The sequence below is a fragment of the Melospiza georgiana genome, chromosome 7 (genome assembly GCF_028018845.1).
Source record: "Melospiza georgiana isolate bMelGeo1 chromosome 7, bMelGeo1.pri, whole genome shotgun sequence".
Taxonomy (NCBI): Eukaryota; Metazoa; Chordata; class Aves; order Passeriformes; family Passerellidae; genus Melospiza; species Melospiza georgiana.
Window position 1 is genome coordinate 22,745,458 of NC_080436.1, and position 18,359 is coordinate 22,763,816.

Sequence of the window (18,359 nt, forward strand, 5' to 3'; positions counted from 1 at the left end):
GCAAATTATCAGGAACATCAAAAAGACAAGTTTATCTGGGGCACTGTGTATGGTGAGATGTATCTTTCAAGTCTCTTCTCAATAAAAATCTGCTATGCTTCATTTACAGAGCTGTAACAATAATCATAGGAGTTAAACTGAACAGAAAAATCCTAAATTGAATTAACAGCAGCTGATACTTGAAATGCAACTATTAAATGCCTAATCCCACTGAGAACTCAGTTACTCTTCTGCTGATGTAACAGAGTATTTCCTTAGCATGCTGCTCTATTATACCTGAATTCGGCCCCAACCAGATCAGAATATAAAGAAAAGTATTACAAAAAGTTATTGAATAAGTTCTGTCTGTAAAAGTTCAGTATCATTTGGGAAAGAACAAAAACTAGAAATTTTCAACAGTAGAATTTCTTTTTACAGTTTTCTTTGTTATTTTTAACATTGAATTTGTTGTATGGCATTGTGTACAAAATTTATAAAATTTTGTATGCATTAGAAATAGCTAGAAAGATTTTATGATACAACATCTCAAGATTTTATCAACTCAATTAAGTTCAGTATGCTAGGAAAACTTTTCATTAACATTTACATATTTCCACAGCAAACTTATGCTCTGGCATAAAGCAACTGACTCAGGGACTTGTTACTGGTTTCTATGTACTCAACACAACATGACCTGGCAATGGATCATGTTATTGCTATCATGTTTGTCCATGCCTTAATACATAGGAAGACTTTTTCTGGCACTTACTGTGACTTACCAGTGTTCACACAAATGGAATCCAGTTGGCTAGCTAGACTACCCCAACTGCAGACCCTGAGATGTTAGGTATGTAGCATATATCCCACTTCTTTACCTAAACATATCTGAAAGTTACCTTGGTAGCTGGTAAATTGCTCTCTGCTTACCAGCATTACAAAAACTGAATTTAGGCTATTTAGTTAACATTAGCTTTTTTTGAAAATGAACCTATAGAAACAAGATAATAACCAAACCCAAGCATTAGCTTTGATCTAATAGTAAGTCCATTTTAAGCTTTTTGTTATACCATGAGTCTAGATTTCAAAAGGATTCAGTCATGCAGATTATAAGAGATTTATCAGGATCAAGCGTTAGACACTCTTTGAGAGTTATGAGGAGAGAAATTTTCTGAATAGTATGCTAAGAAAATTATTCTCAGAGAAATCTGTTTTCTGAAACCATAAAATGTACATACTCTACCTCCTTTTCGAAGAAAACAGTAGGGGGACAAAAGTAGTTAGATGTTTCTAAAGCAGCAGTATACTGATTATCCTAGAGATTTAAATATCTTTTACATCACATGTACCAACAGCCTTGCCAGACATGCTTTAGTCAGCAATACAGAACAATATGAGATACAGATTTTAATTTAGCTTTCAAGATAGGAAAGCAGCTTGCCTATCAGAGAAGCATTGCAAAAAGCAGCAGCCAAGATTAGGTCAGGAAGTTTTTGACATAATTACTTTCTGAACCTTGACAACATCGCATAGATTCATACAATTCTGCTTCACTTACAGCCAGGCCACTTCTTATATTTCTTTGTTTGTTCCAAAGATGATTATCTGAGAGTAGATGGACAGCTCTTAGCTTAAGAATTTTAACAAAGGCTGAAATTTCATGATTGGCCAGGATGCCACTAATAGATGTTGAAATCATAATTTAAGGGATTGAAGGAGCAAAGAGCAGGACAGACATAAGCAGGAAGATGGCGCCAAGAGAAACCAACATTTTGATTTTGCTTTCAATTTCTTTTCCTCCCAAATACCTGTGAAAATGCTAAATAATGGAAATTAAATTGGTTTAATTTTCTCAGTGCTGTCTGGATGTCAGTATGAAACTGAAATGTTCCATGATATAAATGGCAATATTATATCCAAACTATCCAGTCTTTTTCAGTATGGCTATATCACCTATGAAATCTTCAAAGTGGTAGATATCTTTGTGATTCCACTGGTGTAACTAGGTGGAATCTGGATTTCACTCTTTCTAATGCTTATAAAATAAGGCAGAATAACTCTCTAAGTATAAAAATCCAGAAAACTATAAATCAAAGCAAAACAATTTTGTGGTGATTATTGGTTGCAAAAACTGAAAAAATCCAGTATCTCTAAATTATAGTCCACTCTGGACTTTATTGATACTCATAATTCCTTTGATCTATTTATTAATGAGAATTTATTAAATGAAAATATTTGCAAAAGAGTTGTATGCAAGCAAAAGCATTTTAAGTAGCAGTGGTAATATGCTCCAATGGGAAAAAGCTCTCCTACCAGTACCTACTTTAAAAGGCTCTTTAATTCATATAAGCAATAGTGAAAGGATATTTCTGAAAGAGAGTAAGGGAACAACTGTTTGCAAATATTAATTAAGCAAAATTTCATTAACTTTAACATTAACAACTTAATATCATCCACAGTGAATCACAATATGCTAATACAATGTTACCAATTCACAATACAAAGCCCAAATGCTTCAGAGTATCAAGGGATTTTAAATAATGAATATTTTTAAATCAAAATACATCTTATCAGAATAATTATTCTTTACAAAATATAAGAGGAAAAGCTCTGGAGTAAGTATGTTTTAATTCCACTGATTTACAAAACTGAAAGCAGCAACTGAGGTGTTGTAAATATTATGGCATAGTTTAAGATGTGAAATGTAAATCACACTGAAGCTGAGGAACTTCCGCACATTTTGATCCAAACTCAGTAGTTTATTTACTTGAATGCTAAACTTTGTTTATTACTGATGAGATGAGAATAAGTTTCTCAAGGCAGACAATTTTATCTATTTGGGGAGGTAATAATTTTTTGAACATAAATTAAAGAGCTATAATAAGATTGAATTGGGCCATATCTTTCAATCAGTGTTCTCTTTGCAACTCTAAACCTAAGTGTGAGTGTAAGTAAGAGCAGAACTGATCTCTGAATGTTTAACCAGCCAAATAACAGTTTTGTATGAATTCTTTCAACCAAATTACGGTCACATGCTTTGACTGCAGAAATTAAATAATTTCATGCTTAATGGTGCTCCAAGTACTGCATATTAATCTCCAAAATAATGAAATGCTTATACAAGTACTAAAGAAAAGCACTTCTAAAAAAAAAAGTGAAAAATAAACACATGACTAGGATGAGTTTGCAGGTTACCTCCATTATAAGTTAAAAGACAATAATATGAAAGTTTTCTAAAACAGCTAGCAGGTTTTCATTATCAACACAATTTACGGATGAACTTATATATAAATATAAGCTTCTGATGAGAATTGTGGCATATGTGTTACATATCCTGCCTTCCCTCAAAGCAAAAGAAAACCCTTCAAACACAGAATCCTGAATTCTATATCATCAAGATTAGGAGAGGTAGATAGCATGCACTGCAAAATACTATTAAAGTATTATGGAGAGGACCAGAACCACAGAAATCCTGGGGCTGCCGCTCTAGCCTGCCCATGCTGTGATGCGAGTCCCGTGGCTCAGCAGGGAGCAGCTGTGCATGTTGGTACTTATTGCAATGAATGGGACAGGATCATAGCTGAAGAGCATGCAGGCCAGTCAATATTGGCTAAAAGGTGATTAAATAGGATATAGAGAGATGTATAACTTGCTTAGGTAACCTGTGTAAAACTGGTGACACGATGCTCTGCCTCGCTAAAAGGCACCAGAGCTGCCCGCTTGACTGATCCAGCTTGGTTCTACTCCTGTGAGAAGTAAGAACGGTAGGAAATGAAGTTCAGGACACAGCACCTCTGGTTTTTTGCACTGAATATTGCTTAGAGTAAAATATACATTATTAATGTCTCTGCAACAGCATTAGGAGAGTCCATTTTCTTCAAAGCATTGAAAAATATTTTGTTGTTGTATATCTTGGAGTTATTATTGGCCTATAAGTTACATTTAACATAAATTAATTATTATTACCCACTATTATGATTATTTTAACTAATTATTATACAGTCATACAGGTACTACAAAATTTTCCATATAAACCATCCTCATAGTACTTTAAAACCTAAAATGGAAAAAAATATATTCATAGTTTCTACACTAAATAGCAGTACTGCAGCTCAGATCCACAGACCTTTATTTATAGGACAATGGACTCAGCACAGTGTTCCCACAATTATTAATGGCCTACTTCCATGATAAAGTTTTATTTAGTATTTTTTCTCTAATTTCCTTATTATACTGTATTCACCCACTGACATCATTAGGGACATAATGTTTTATAATTAAATTTATTTTAGGTTTCAGTAACTTTCTAGAAAAGTCCTTGTTAATTCACACCTACTAAGTATGTACAACATTTTATGTATTGTTTCTACAAAGGCATAATCTAGTCAACATTTCTATCAAACTACTGGAAAGATACATGTGCTATAATAAAGAATTCACCAAACATTAACATGCTTCATTAAAACTTGCTAAGAAATAATAATTATTTTGTTGGAATTCAGCTTATTGCCCTATACAACAGTGAATACATGGACTTGGTTGTAGACACAGAAGCAAGCAGAAGCACACAGACACACACTCATCAGCATCTGGCTATCCTGTACAGCGTCCTCATAGCACCTGGATGCCTCGGCTGCCTTTCATCTGCAAATCTGCTAATTGAACACAATTTGATGGCAGTTCCTGACTTAGATTTTTTCATTTGTGGTGTAAGCAGTGAAGTGACTGGCAGATCAACTTGGCGACAGCAGTGTTGTATAAACAAGAAAACAAGAGAGGCCAGAAATGCAAGGCACATAATGGCATAGCAAAAAAGAGGAAACCTTATTAAAAGCCATCTGTAGTCAATTTTTAAATTTAAAAAATGCCTTCTTTTCCTATGGAACATTTTCATTACAAGAGTGTTGGTCATCTGACTAATAAGCCAACACTCCACTATATCATAAATCATGGTAGTTAAGAGTATCAAGTGAAGAGTAGGAACTAGGATTAAGATTTTAATGCTTTTGTGTCATGTTTCTGTGACTCAAATCTTCTTGAACTTTAGGCACTTTTCTGAGAAATATGCTCACAATCTTTGCTTACTGCTGTGTCTCTCTTAAAAATTCCTGAAACAAATAAAAATTCCCTTTATTTTTTCACCTTCAGCATCTGCATTAGCAAGAAATTTTGGCCCCAAATATACTCAGCAGAGTTTCAAACTTGGCCAGTTGGAGCTGCTTGGCACTAGCTCATCCCTGACTTAATATGCATTTCTTTGTCTTATCACCTGTTCGCAATTCCTGAAGCACAACAGCATTAAGGGCCTCCAAGAATGCAATGAAGACACTGTTTTCTTTTAAATATGGTAGGTGGTGTAGAAAGCCTTTCTTTTATGGTGGAAGCTTAATGACTGGAGTTCATGCCTCAAATGTGAGACAATCTGCTTTAAAACTTTTCCTGTAAGTCAATATTTCTGTCATATTATAGAAGAACCCAATGAGGGTCCTTCTGTGGAGAGAAAAGAAAGATTTGGCTAATGAATACAGTCAGCAGTCACATCATCCAGTGATACAGAGAAGTAAGAGATGCACCATTGTCATACTCAGCCCTGCTAACCACCAGCACACAGGTTTGTGTAAAGCTCACCCTCCACCTCTCCTACTGACAAAGTGCTCTTGTGCAATAAAGAGCAGAACAACTGAAGGTTAAACTTCAACTGATTTGTTCTACACCCAAGTACTGGTTTTGAAGAGAAAGATAAGTATTAATACAATCAATCTGAAAAAAAAATTTATAAGAATAATAAAGACATTTGTGATAAGAAACAAGAAAATATGACTAAATGTGTAATGCAGTCGGTACAGAAAAGGATCTCAGGCAGAAAATTACTAGAATCTTACCCATATTTATACTCTCAGATTCAAGTAAGAAAAAATCACTAATGAAAGCCTTTATGTTAGTTTACATCTACCCCACAGCATGCAATACTGCTCAAAAATACCCATGCTAATGCTGAATGAAATAGCATCAGTATTAAGCATTGCACAGACTTACTCCACTTGAGCTGATGTGCCTCCACCACTTTCAGTTGTGCAGGACAAAGCAGTGGGTTAATAATACACACAATAATAATGCCTTGGCATCCTCTATAACTCTCAGTGCTAGATTGGATTTATCCTCTTGGCACCACCTTGTGCCAGAAAGAGGTACATTTTATTAGTCATAGTAAGTAACGCATTCAAATATCTTAAAGCTTTGAAAATAACAATGAGTAATCAAATGAAAGGATCTTATACTAGGATATTAAGCTTTGTAACTTTTTTGCCATAAGGCCATTACTTCACTTCAGTGGTTCTGCAACCATCAGCTGGATTATACGTGATTTATTTGACATTGTTTAGTGATGCTAGTCCAGTATTCAAATGTATCTATGATGTATATGGATGCATTTTTCACTTTATAAAAAAGGTTAAAACATCAGAATGAACTGTTAAAAAAGCAGATTAAAAAACAAACTGCTCTATTGAAATAAGCATGGAGAAATTTCCACCAGCCAGACACACTTCATATGACTTCTGCTATCCAGGACTATTAAACTGGTTCCTTTGCTTGTTAAGGATTTAACTAAATAAAATAGAAAAAAATTTTAATTTTCTAAAAACTTTTCTTATGTATCTTGATTGTTACTGTAAGTGCAATATTGTATCACCATCGTTCAAAACTCACAACCTTACATCAATTTTCCCTAAACAACATTACAAGTTTGTATATGCTTTTGTAAAAGAATTAAAGAAAGATTTGAATCAACACTCAGAAAAAAAAAAAAAAAAGAAAAGCATCAGAGTATTTAAAAGCTAGAAATAGGCTTACCTCTTTGCTTTCTTCCAGGTCTGATTCACTGCTGAACTCCTCTGTGTTTAAGTTTTCAAAATCTGATTCTCCAACAGCAATGGGCACTGTCACGGTGAGACTTGGGTTGTTTATGAATGACATGTAATCACTTTCATCAACAACATATTTTTCCACACTGCTGCCTATGCCACTGGTCGTTCCATTCCCGTCCTTGAGATAGGCAAGGTTTTTACCTATGTCTACTATTGTATGGTTGGAAATACAGCTGTCTTTTTTATTGTTTAGGTCTTCAAGAGGTTTGATTTCATCTAAAGCTTTCTGTTTTCTAACAAAGGCTTTTTGGATGAATTCACGCACTTTTCTCTTCACATAATCTATGCCTTTCTGAATCCTTGCCACAGCAATCTGGAGATTGTTCATTTCATTATCATCGTCTGTAGCAGCAAGGTTGTCTGAACTAAAAGAGCTCAGCAGCAAGGCCAGAAATAGGTTGAGTACCTAAAATAAAATAAGGAAAAATTACTCTTATTTTTAAGTCATAAAAGATATGTCATTAAAAGTTTTTCAATATGAGACAATTTTTATTTCACATGTAACACTTTATTTCTATGCACCTTCTGCTATTCTTTTCAGTTTATAATCCCTGTCCCCAACATTTTATTATCTTGCCAAAAGCACTTTTAGCTGATTTAACTGCACTAATACAGGTGAAAATCTGAGCTGTTCCTTGACTGTCTTCTCCACAATCTGCAGTAGTACAGATCTGCTCCTCAACATGGAGAAAGACATAAAAAGGCAGAATACAACATAATGCAGTGATTTATGCAAGCTGTGTCCACTGTAGTGTTCACAGGACAGTGGAATGCAGGCAAATGTCAGTCCTCTATAGTTCAACAGACCACAGCCCTAGTGACCATCTCTAATTCAGAATATAGTAAAATTTTGTATTTGGCAAAGTCTATCTTGGTCCTGGGCAGGAACACTAGCTAAGAGATAGAGTCCCCAGATGTGGTACACCTCAATTTCAGTAAACTATTTAATCTCAGTTTCAAGCAGCTATTTCATACTTTCTTGCATGACATTTTACAAACATACAAGAGAAATTTGGATTGCAAGCAATTATGAAAGACCATGTGCAAAACTGATTAAAAAGAATTTAATTAAAAATCAGTTAAATTATATTTGCAGTTCTTCCTGTTATGCCACAGTACTCACATTACTCTGGTGATACTTGGTAGTGATGACTCTGGATAAGCATATTTATAAAATTTGTGGATCATACTAAAAAGAAAAAGGATGCCAGCACTCAAGGAGAAAGAACTAAAAATAATATAATCATGGTTTATGGCAAGTTAGTGAAATTATTCAAAATCAATATTTTGTTTAATTCTGAAGTACTGTTGTGGAAAGGATTGTTAAGAAAAATGAAAAGTATATACAAAGAAAGTGTGAAAATAGGCAAAGTGGAAGCACTGCAGAAAGGGGTATAGAAGCTGCATCAGGAAAGCAATGTTGGTACAGAAATTTCATGTGTCTTTTGGGGATGTACTACAATGAACACTCAGTGTAAGAAACGAAAGTATCATTATTCCACATTATTCAGTACTTGTGTCTTTATTAAAAATGTTGCTTTGGAAGAATTCAGAAGCCAGTAGCAAAATGGATAAGCCATTTACAAATCATCACTTATGAGAAAAAAATTGAAGAGTCAGGCTTGTTTTGTTTTCCAGAGAAATGACTGAAAGTGGAAACAGTAAGCTTTTAAGTATTGTAAATGTTGTCATAAAACCCAGCAGTTTTCCATCAATATTGAGATAATTTAGTTTACTTGGCTGTAAAAGGTGATTTGAATTAGATGGCTTTTTAAAAGGTAGTCTTAACTGTAAGTACAATTCAGCACTGCCCTTATTAAAGAGGTTATAGACTTACTGAGATTTAAAGAAAATTAGAGAAACATTCTTCATAGATAACCAAGGTGTATTTGAACCTGGTGTACAAAAAGGGCAAGTGAAATACATGATTTCCTGAAGTCCTTCTCTAGTTTTCATTTTAGATTTCTAAATCATGAAAAACAAGAGATATGTCCTAGGAGTTTAAAAAATCCCCACTGATTACTTACCACTAGGTTTCCAATCACCATGACCATCATGAAGACTGTAAGGCACATAGTTTGGCCTGCAACCTCCATGCAGTCCCACATGGTTTCTATCCATTCCCCACACAGCACTCGGAATACAATCAGGAAAGAGTGGAAGAAGTCGTGCATGTGCCAGCGAGGCAGTTCACAGTCACTGGAGATCTTGCAGACACATTCCTTGTAGCTCTTCCCAAAGAGCTGCATCCCAACCACAGCGAAAATGAACACAATGATGGCCAGCACCAGGGTCAGGTTCCCCAGAGCCCCCACTGAGTTGCCAATAATCTTAATCAGCATATTTAGAGTTGGCCAAGATTTTGCCAATTTGAAAACTCGAAGCTGCAAAACAGAAGAATGGTATAAAGTTCTTCGTTATCTAATTAGAATGAAATTGCCGCTATACATTGCATATGTCAGTTACCATGCGTCTACAACATGTCTCTTGTAATCGTTCGAAGTTTTAGTTACAAAATTTCTGATTCAAGTTCTCTGTACAATACTACACATCAGCAGTGGTAAGTCCTGATTCAAGTGATTAGAAATCAAAAATAATATCTCTATGCTCATTTCAATTACATTGAAATTATCACAAAGACTCCTATTCAGACTTTGACTCTTTGGATGACTTTAGGTATTTGTAAAGAAGTTTACTTGTTAAAGAAGTTGGACAAAACAGTCTTTCTCCTGTAAACTCTGAGAAAATATTACTAAAAATAAATGAGCACATATGAAACGTGATCAGTTGAACAGGACCATAAGTGTATAGTCACTTCCGGATGCTTTCAACTTAACAGGCTGTGAGATGGAGGAAATGGCTTTCCTAAAAAGAGAAACAAGCTAGAGTTGTTAATTACAGACATAAAAGTGACTTGCAAGTGTCTTTAACAACATATTTTCAGTCTTTTAAAATAAATGTAATGTGTTTTACAAAGCTTGTCATGCAACATTGAGAAAAACAAGGGAAAGTGTATTAGTAAGTACAACTTAAAACAGACAAAAATCAAATTATTGGAAAGATACAGCAATTGTTCAGACAATTGAAAGAAGAATACTCAACTGAAGATAAAACTAAATATTATTTCGTGTGATGATTTTGTTTCATAAAGAAAATATGACATAAAAACAACTTGACATAAATGTCGAGCTAAAACCGGAATCTACTACTGAGAGAGAAGTCAATCCAGACAGATTTTAGACTTCAGGCAAAGTACAATGTAATACTATGCAGATAACCAGAAAAATCTTATTTAAAACCCCTTATTTTTTAAAGGGGATGTATTTAACTTTCATTTCAAGTTAATTTTTTTTTTTAATTTAAGGCAGAAGTTGATCTTGATGACCAGGAACTCTAGCTTCATGTCTCTCACTGTATAGGTCTTTTCAGAAGAGTGTTTGGACACTGAATTGCATGCTAGCCTAGTGTGTAAGAAAACCAAGGTTTTTCAAGTTCCTGTTCATGAAAGAGATCTCTAATAACAGAGAGAGATGCTGTAGTGACTTCTGAGCAGAAAAGCTGTCAGACAGCAGAGAGACCCTTGCAGAGGATGGTACAGAGAAGGCTGGTAGGAAGGAAAAGCCCCTGGACAATGAAAAATCTTAACACTACTCTCTTGTAAAACCAACCAACAAAGGCAATTGGTAATGGAAGTCTATAAGCTAAAATTGTCAATCAACTTTTATTAATTAACTTATTATTTACCAAGCCATTCACTAATCTTCAGTCACATGTAGCTCTGTGGCTCTTGAATATTTTACTCCCTCATCCAGGGAGAAGACTCTAAGAAATACCTCTCTTAGAAAAGTTAATCCTTTAAGCATACTTTTGACAAGAATAGAATTGATGTTGACAATATCTTGAAGGAGAAATAGACATTACTATGATAATATGCAAAACAAACTTGATATAATATATACATGCCATGTAGTGAATATGCAATTTAGCATTTTGTAAGTTCTGAAAAGATCTTCTGTCTCAGCCAAATATTTAATTTGCAAATGAAAAATGCACAAAATATATATGTACAAATACAAAAATGTAATCTAGAAATGTATTTTAAATAGTATATTTACCAATCGGAACGATCGAAGGACAGATAATCCTTCTACATTTGCAAGGCCAAGTTCCATTAAACTAAGACTCACAATAAAACCATCAAATATATTCCAGCCCTCTTGGAAATAATAATAAGGATCCATGGCAATTATCTTGAGAAACATTTCTGCTGTGAAAATTCCAGTAAACACCTGCAAGGAAAATACAGTTTCTTACTCCAGTTTAGGAAGAAAATATGTAAAAAGTAAAACTAATGGTATCAACACATGCTAAGTTATATTATCAGCAAGAAATTAAATCTGAACATTTTCTCTAGATTTCCATACACTGGGGTAGGAATAAAATTAATATTTGAAACTTACATAGAGTTGGGGTTATAAATAAAAAGAATGGGAAAATGTGGTTTTTATCTAGCCTGTTAATATGCACATATGCCAATACACAGAATATTATCTGATTTTAATGCTAATTTTTATCTCCTTAGAGCTCATCTTTGCCCTTGGACCACCTTTTGACTTCTAGAAATAAAGATAATTGTTCCTATCATAAACTTATTTTATTAAGAAAAAAGTTATACAGACAGTTGAGCAGAACTGTTCTTCTTCAGGATGACCTGTGGAAGACATTGTCATTCCATTTCATCATTTCCTTACATCTGTCATGCTTACTGGGTCTTTCCCCTCTAAAATTCCTTGAACACCCAGATCCTTAGGAGGTGCTAGTGAGGAACACAATGGGTGTGGGAATGGAACTGAAAGTTCTTATGATTTGTAACTATTCATCAAATAAAAACAATCCTCCTTTAATGAGCTTCAATGACAGAAGATGAAGATTTTAAAAATCAAAGCGCATATATTGACTCAGTAGATCTTGATTCTGTAAAGTAAGAGTGGTGAAATTTACAAATGTCAACAACTTAAATTTAAGTTCAACAATCCCAAACCTCTAAATAGTCAACTTTTTCTTTTACATGAATGCGCATAAGTCACAAAAGAATTAAAGAAAAATGCATTTTACAAACATGGCACATCATGAAAGACTTACAAGGTTTCCTACTGAAAGCACACCACTAAACTGTTCTGTCATCGGGTAGTGCTCCATGGCCATGAACAGGGTGTTCAGGACGATGCAGATGGTAATGGCCAGATCAACAAATGGGTCCATCACAATCAAATTTACAATATGTTTGACTTTCAGCCAGGGAGTACAGCAATCCCAAATCAAGCAAGTGTTAGCAAATTTATACCAGCATGGTGGACATTTCTGTCTGGATTCTTCCAGTTCTAGAGAGGAAAATGAAAATAGAATTTCAAATATATTTCTCTATTCCAGAATCACCGGGATATTTCTTTGAAACTATATGCTGTTTTCCAAGGTACTGTTGGTAAATTGTGTTGATATTTTGAAACTGAGACTGCTTTTAGTTAAAAGAAATTAAAATTTAAAATAATCTATTAAAAAAACCCCACACACCAAAATCCACCCCCAAAAAAACTATACTAAAGATTCAATAGATAAAAGAACCATTCACAAGCTAATGCTAGATAGAATGCAAAAGAGAAATTTGTCTTAGAATCCTGCCATAAGGCTGGGGATGAGGGGATTGAAAGCAGCCCAGCAGACAGAGTCTTGGGGTTATTGGTGGCTGAAAAATTGCATGTGAGCCAACCATGTCCGTCACAGCCCAGAGAGCCAAAATCCTCCTGGGCAGCATCAAAAGCAGCATGGCCAGAGGGCTGAGGAAAGGGGTTCTCCTCCTCCAGCTGGAGTGCTGTGTTCAGCTCTAGGGTTCCCAGCATGAGAGCAGCTTCAGAGGAGGCCACAGAGATATTCAGGGGCCAGAGCACATGGCCTATGAAGACAGGCTGAGAGACCTGAGGTTACTTATCCAGAGAAGGGAAGGCTCCAAGGAGACCTTATTGCAGCCTTCCAGCACTTATAAGGGGCCTGCAGGAAAGATGGAGAGGGAGCCTTTATCTGGGAGTGGAGTGAGAGGATAAGGGTGTACAGTTTTAAACAGAAAGAGGGTAGGTTTAGATTAGGTAGTAGGAAAAAATTCTTTACTGTGAGAGTGGTGAGGCCCTGGCAGAAGTTGTCCAGGGAAGATGTAGATGTCCTATCCTTGGATGTGTTCAAGGACAGGTTGGATGGGGCTTGGAGCAATCAGCTCCAGTGAAAGGTGTTCCTGTCCATGGCAGGAGGGTTGGAACTCTAGATGATATTTAAAGTCCCTTTCAAAAAAAGATTTTAAAATATCCTCATGAAAGATAAGCATTTAGAGCAAGCCTGAAGTCAGACAAGTATTTAGGTCCACATGTGCACAACTGCTATTTATTACCTTCCAATTTTCTATTTGGGCATAGTCATTTAAGCCTCAACATAATGTTTCATCCTTTCTTACAAATAATTGCTTAATTCCATGATTCAGAGTAATTGTATTTAGCCTTACAGAAAGAAGAACATGATCCCTCCTTTGTAAAACAGCAAGTCTATTGAATTGGTAGAAGGGGATTGTTCTACTGAAAGAAACATAGCCATTTTAAAATTGGAAACTTGCTACTTCTACCTCAAACCTATCAGTATGTTGCAAGATTTATCTTTTTCCAAATTTATCAGTCCCAAATTAAAAAAACAAACACCAAAAAGTCCCTCCCCTAACTCCATATAGAAATCTCTTCATGTCTAGGCTGAAATAGCTGCCTTAAAACATCACTACCACTTAATGCATCACACATTTAATAGCACTTTTAAGGCACTGTCATACAAAAAATATCTGTGCTACATACCTTCCATTGTGTTTGTAAGCATGCTGGCTATACTCATTGCTCTTTGCCTTGCACTAGGGTCTGTTAGGTAGTCCATAGGAACGTGGTAAGAACTAGAATGTCTCTTTCTTAAGTCAGTTTCGGTAGTAGTGCCCTGAAAATAAAGCACTGATGAAGTAGCTAATTGATGGTACATTTAATAACACTGTGAGTTACTGCAGAGCTCTACTGGTTTAGAACACTGCTGTCCCACACCATGCTCCAGTTCTGCTGAGGCTTCACAGCAGACTAAGGCATGCCTGACTCTGCAGAGAACAAATAGTCAAACACTGCAGCACATTGCTCTTGTGCCTGAAGAATATGTTTTTAAGTATTTTGCTGAAACAGGGCTGAGATATTAAAGCAGATTTCAGACTAAAAAATGTTTCACAGCGCTTGTCAATGAGCTCTGCTCTAAATATCTTTCTATTTAGGCAGTGAAGTTTTTTCTAAACATAAAATTGCACAGCCCACACAGCTAGCAGTAAAGGAACTAAGCATAAGTGAATTTTCTTAAGATAACTCTTAATTTAGAATAAACTATGAATTTCCTAGCACATTTTCCAGACAAATTAAAAAATATTTAGTAATGCTGACATGAAAAAACCCATAGAAAAATTAGCTATATTACAGTCATAACCCTTGTAAGTTGTACTACCAGGGTAACATCAAAAGTTTCATGTATGGACAGCAGGAAGCTAAATACCAATTTAAAATATTCCATTAAGTAAATGTAATTTTTTTTCCATTTTGATATCCTTTCTGATATACAAGTACAGAACCATCCAGTTGAGTCTAAGCATAATGAATCAATGAGTGTAAGACTACACAAACTAAACTTATTCAATGGTTTACTATGTTATTCTGTTAATTCCCAATCAGTTTGCATGCATTTTCACATATTTAATTAATGAGAGATGGACAACTTTAATTTCTCCTTTAGCTTATAGCTGAAATACGTGAGAGGAGCATTCACAGCTTAGCCAGAAAGGTCATTGTTGTCATGTGACTAAATTTGTGGAAACAGTGACTGATCATACAGGGACAGAACATCATGCCTGAGCTATTGCAGACTTCCTTACATTGCTAGCAGTGGCTGCTTTATCAATCATCACCTCTGGCAGAAGCTGTCCCGTAGGCGATGTCAAAGCTGGTGGCCCCCCAACTAACGACACCACTCCATTGCAGTCCACAGTGCTGTGCATCTTCCCGTTTGCTGGAAGTGCAGGGACTGTTCTGGATGACCTACTGGCCTGGCTGATGTTGCTGTTGCGCCGTTCTCCGTGTCTATGAGGAACAAAGAGAGAGTCTCTTCTGCTCTCATTGTCTTCAAAAGTGCTGTGCTCATCATCAGCAAAGTCATTTTCTGATCCCACATCCTTTGCTCGACCTCTGAAGCTGAAAAGACTTGTTCTGCTGTTGCGCCTTGGGGAAAACAGCGAGCCACGAATGCTCAGCAAAGACTGCAGGCAAATAAAAACAATTATTATCAGGTGAAAAGAATTTAAAATACATTTTCATAGAGAGTAAAAATCCACAATGTCTTAAAGGGTAAGGTCATCTACAAAGAAATGAACTGGTACAGTCCCCCCGCTAATACACTCCCTTTTGGGTAGTAAACAAAGAGCACATAAGTGACGGACAAAGACCAGTTATTCTACTGCTTTGGATTCAGTTTAATCAGAGTAAAAGAAACTGCTTGACAGAATTTTTTCCTCTGCTCTTCTGCCTATGTTATTACCAAATGTTCACAAACTGAATAAGTATATCTAGACACTCTTTACCCCAGGCTGGCATTAGTATGACAGGCTGAGTAAATAAAATTTTAGGCAAATTTTCTGTGACCCAGTCTGCACACAGAAGTAGCTCCCAAATACTGCCTAGTTTAAAAAAACATACATATCTTTTCAGATACTAAAGTAGACCATAATATAGGTTTCTTCTTTTTAAAAGTCTTAGCTATCCTGAATATGCAAAAATTTGCTTGTAATTTTACATAAATAGGTTTGCTAATCTTCATCAGTTTACTCATTGGAGTAAATATTCTGCTATTGGAAGATCTCCTGTATTAGAGTCAAATTAATGCTCTAACCTTACAATTAATTATACATGTTCTTAATTTTAATTCATATCAGTAATTGCCTTGACTTCATTGGTAACTATTAGCGCCTGATTTCACCCAAGATCTCTATGAACAGCAGAGATGATACATAATTAAGCAGTGTCTTTGTTTCACTTCTGCAACTTATCTTTGTGTACCTGAGCCCCATTGTATTAGGGACTGCAAAATGCAGAACAAAAAGGCACTCTGCAAAGAACTTATCATTTAAATGTGACACAACAGATGGATACAAAAAGAAAGGGAATACACAGAAGCAAAATTGATGAGTATGATAAACAGTCATCTTAGCTCACCTGAAGTCACTTCCCTGTCAAGTTTTCTGTAGGCAGCATGGTAAAAGAGAGTTTTAAAGAGGGATTTGAGGAAAGCAATGAAGTGTTCTGTGAAAACTCATGGGAGCTTCTTCCAAGCATGAAGGGCAGCATACCAGAAAGAGCTCAAAGAAACTAGTTTGAAAATTTAACAGGAGGTTATGAATGCTGCTTTGGGTCAGTCAAAGCTGAGACTTGTTTACTGTAAGTAGACAAGGTGGGTTGGGAGGAACTTTAGGTACAGTATGTTTTATGATATTAAAAAAAATCTTTAGGTAAATATGTTTACTAGCAGATTAGAGAAAAGCAATGGGATAGGTTAGTGCTCTTTGCAACAACATTCTTGATGAATACAGCAGTAAAGAGGTCCAAGTTAAAAATGATTCACAGTTGTGGGTCCAGAATAGGGTTTAAAAAAAAAAGAAAGAAAAGAGAGAGAAAAGGGATCTAGCAAAAGGCCTTGTGGAAATCCTTTGGAAAACTGTCAAAGGGGTAAAAGGATCTCCTAAAGCACAACTAAACCAGGAGAATTGAGAGGAGAAAAAGTTATGAATGTTAGGAAGAATAAGATTTCAAGAGGAATAAAATGGTCATTTACATTGAAAGAAAATGAAATGCCAAGGAAAAAGTCAAAGATTATATATAAGCCTGAGTTTTTTCTAGGAAAATGGTATTAAAAGCTGGTGAGTGGAATTTCTTTTTAGTGGTTAGAATCCAGAGTGAAAAGGAACTAGGGTTGGAAAGCCAGAGGGGAGGTGATTTCTAGACTGTCATAGTCAGACAACTGTAAATGAACTTGGAGATGAAAATGTTAGAACAAGAATTTGTATGAGGAATGCTTAATTTCTTACAAGATGGATGAATTGTGCTGCAGTTGAATAAGGCTGCAGTTTGAATGAAGAGATAGGCAAGAATATGCACCTAGGGGATCAGATGGATCTTCAACATGAAGTTGAAGTCAATTGACATGTGTGGAAATTTGTATAAGGAACAGAATGAATCATGAACTAAATTCAGCAATGAAGCCTCACAGAGATTAGTTAGACAGCTAACAACATAAAACAGTGGCAGACCAAGGAGGTGGGGTGGGGGGAAGGGAAGGATACATTACTATTGAGAAAGGAAATACATTAGGAAGTGATTGGAAGGATTGGCAGAAATAGAAAGCCAGAAACATTATATTCCCACCACAGTCTGGTCTAAGGATGACAGTCCTTAGTAAGAAAATACTGTTTGAAGAGGTCTGAGATTTTTTGAGAATGGGAGGCTGGAGAAAACAATACATGAAGAGAGTACAAACACTCATGACCTATTAAGGGATGAAACAAACTTTCTAGAGACAGAAATAGAAAAGGATTAAAAAGGCAGGAATGAGTTTAGTAATAATGACTAAAAAGAGGGAGAAAGCAAGTCATGAAGACCAGGGAAAATCGAGAAGATGGAGATAAAAGGAAGAAGCATATAGAGGCACAAAAAGGGGTGGAAAAAGGAGAGAATGTATGTGAGATCGGGATTTGCAGTGCTAAGGGGAGAGTGAGAAGTGGGCAAATGAAGAGGAGCTTTGAAAACTGTAGGAGATAACATTACAAAACTATCAAATGAAATAAATGTCTGGATGGGAGATGCAGATGGCATTCTGAGTCACTGATGTTTCAATGTAAGAGAACACATGCAGAGACACTTTGCCACACACATTTCCACCTTCTTTAAGATAACACAATTAATGGTCTCACATCAATTAATTTCTTAAATTTCACATGAGCATTAATTTCTATTAAGCATCCCAAATTTTAATATTCTTCTCATTTGAAACATTACATTTTGTATGTATGCACCCTGTTTTGAAGCTACTCATCATGCTGAATACATCCAACTTGGTGGGGAGATAGGTCCATTTTAACTAAGAAGCTTGAAATACAGCTCCTATTAATTAGTATATGTAATTTTGATTTTTCACACAGGAATTCAGAGTAAAACCAAAATCTCTCAAATTCTTATTTCATATTTGGCTGCAAGTTTTTACTTGGTTAGTCTTTGATTTAGGATATTAATGAATCTGCGGTATCTTGCAAGAATTAACCAAACTGCTATACAGTGCTTTCTTTATATGATGAGTAGACAA

At 35.5% G+C, this 18,359-nt stretch overlaps 1 protein-coding gene across 1 annotated transcript in view; it reads right to left on the bottom strand.

The window, feature by feature from the left end:
- Window positions 1–18,359, bottom strand: part of SCN2A (sodium voltage-gated channel alpha subunit 2) — a 73,509-nt gene that overhangs the window by 17,729 nt on the left and 37,421 nt on the right. The window contains exons 12-17 of the mRNA XM_058027552.1: window positions 14,887–15,267; window positions 13,787–13,919; window positions 12,045–12,283; window positions 11,018–11,191; window positions 8,930–9,286; window positions 6,829–7,308 (exon numbers count right to left, since the gene is read on the bottom strand). Of these exons, the coding sequence (XP_057883535.1) occupies window positions 6,829–7,308; window positions 8,930–9,286; window positions 11,018–11,191; window positions 12,045–12,283; window positions 13,787–13,919; window positions 14,887–15,267 (1,764 nt within the window). The remainder of the gene's footprint in view (window positions 1–6,828; window positions 7,309–8,929; window positions 9,287–11,017; window positions 11,192–12,044; window positions 12,284–13,786; window positions 13,920–14,886; window positions 15,268–18,359) is intronic.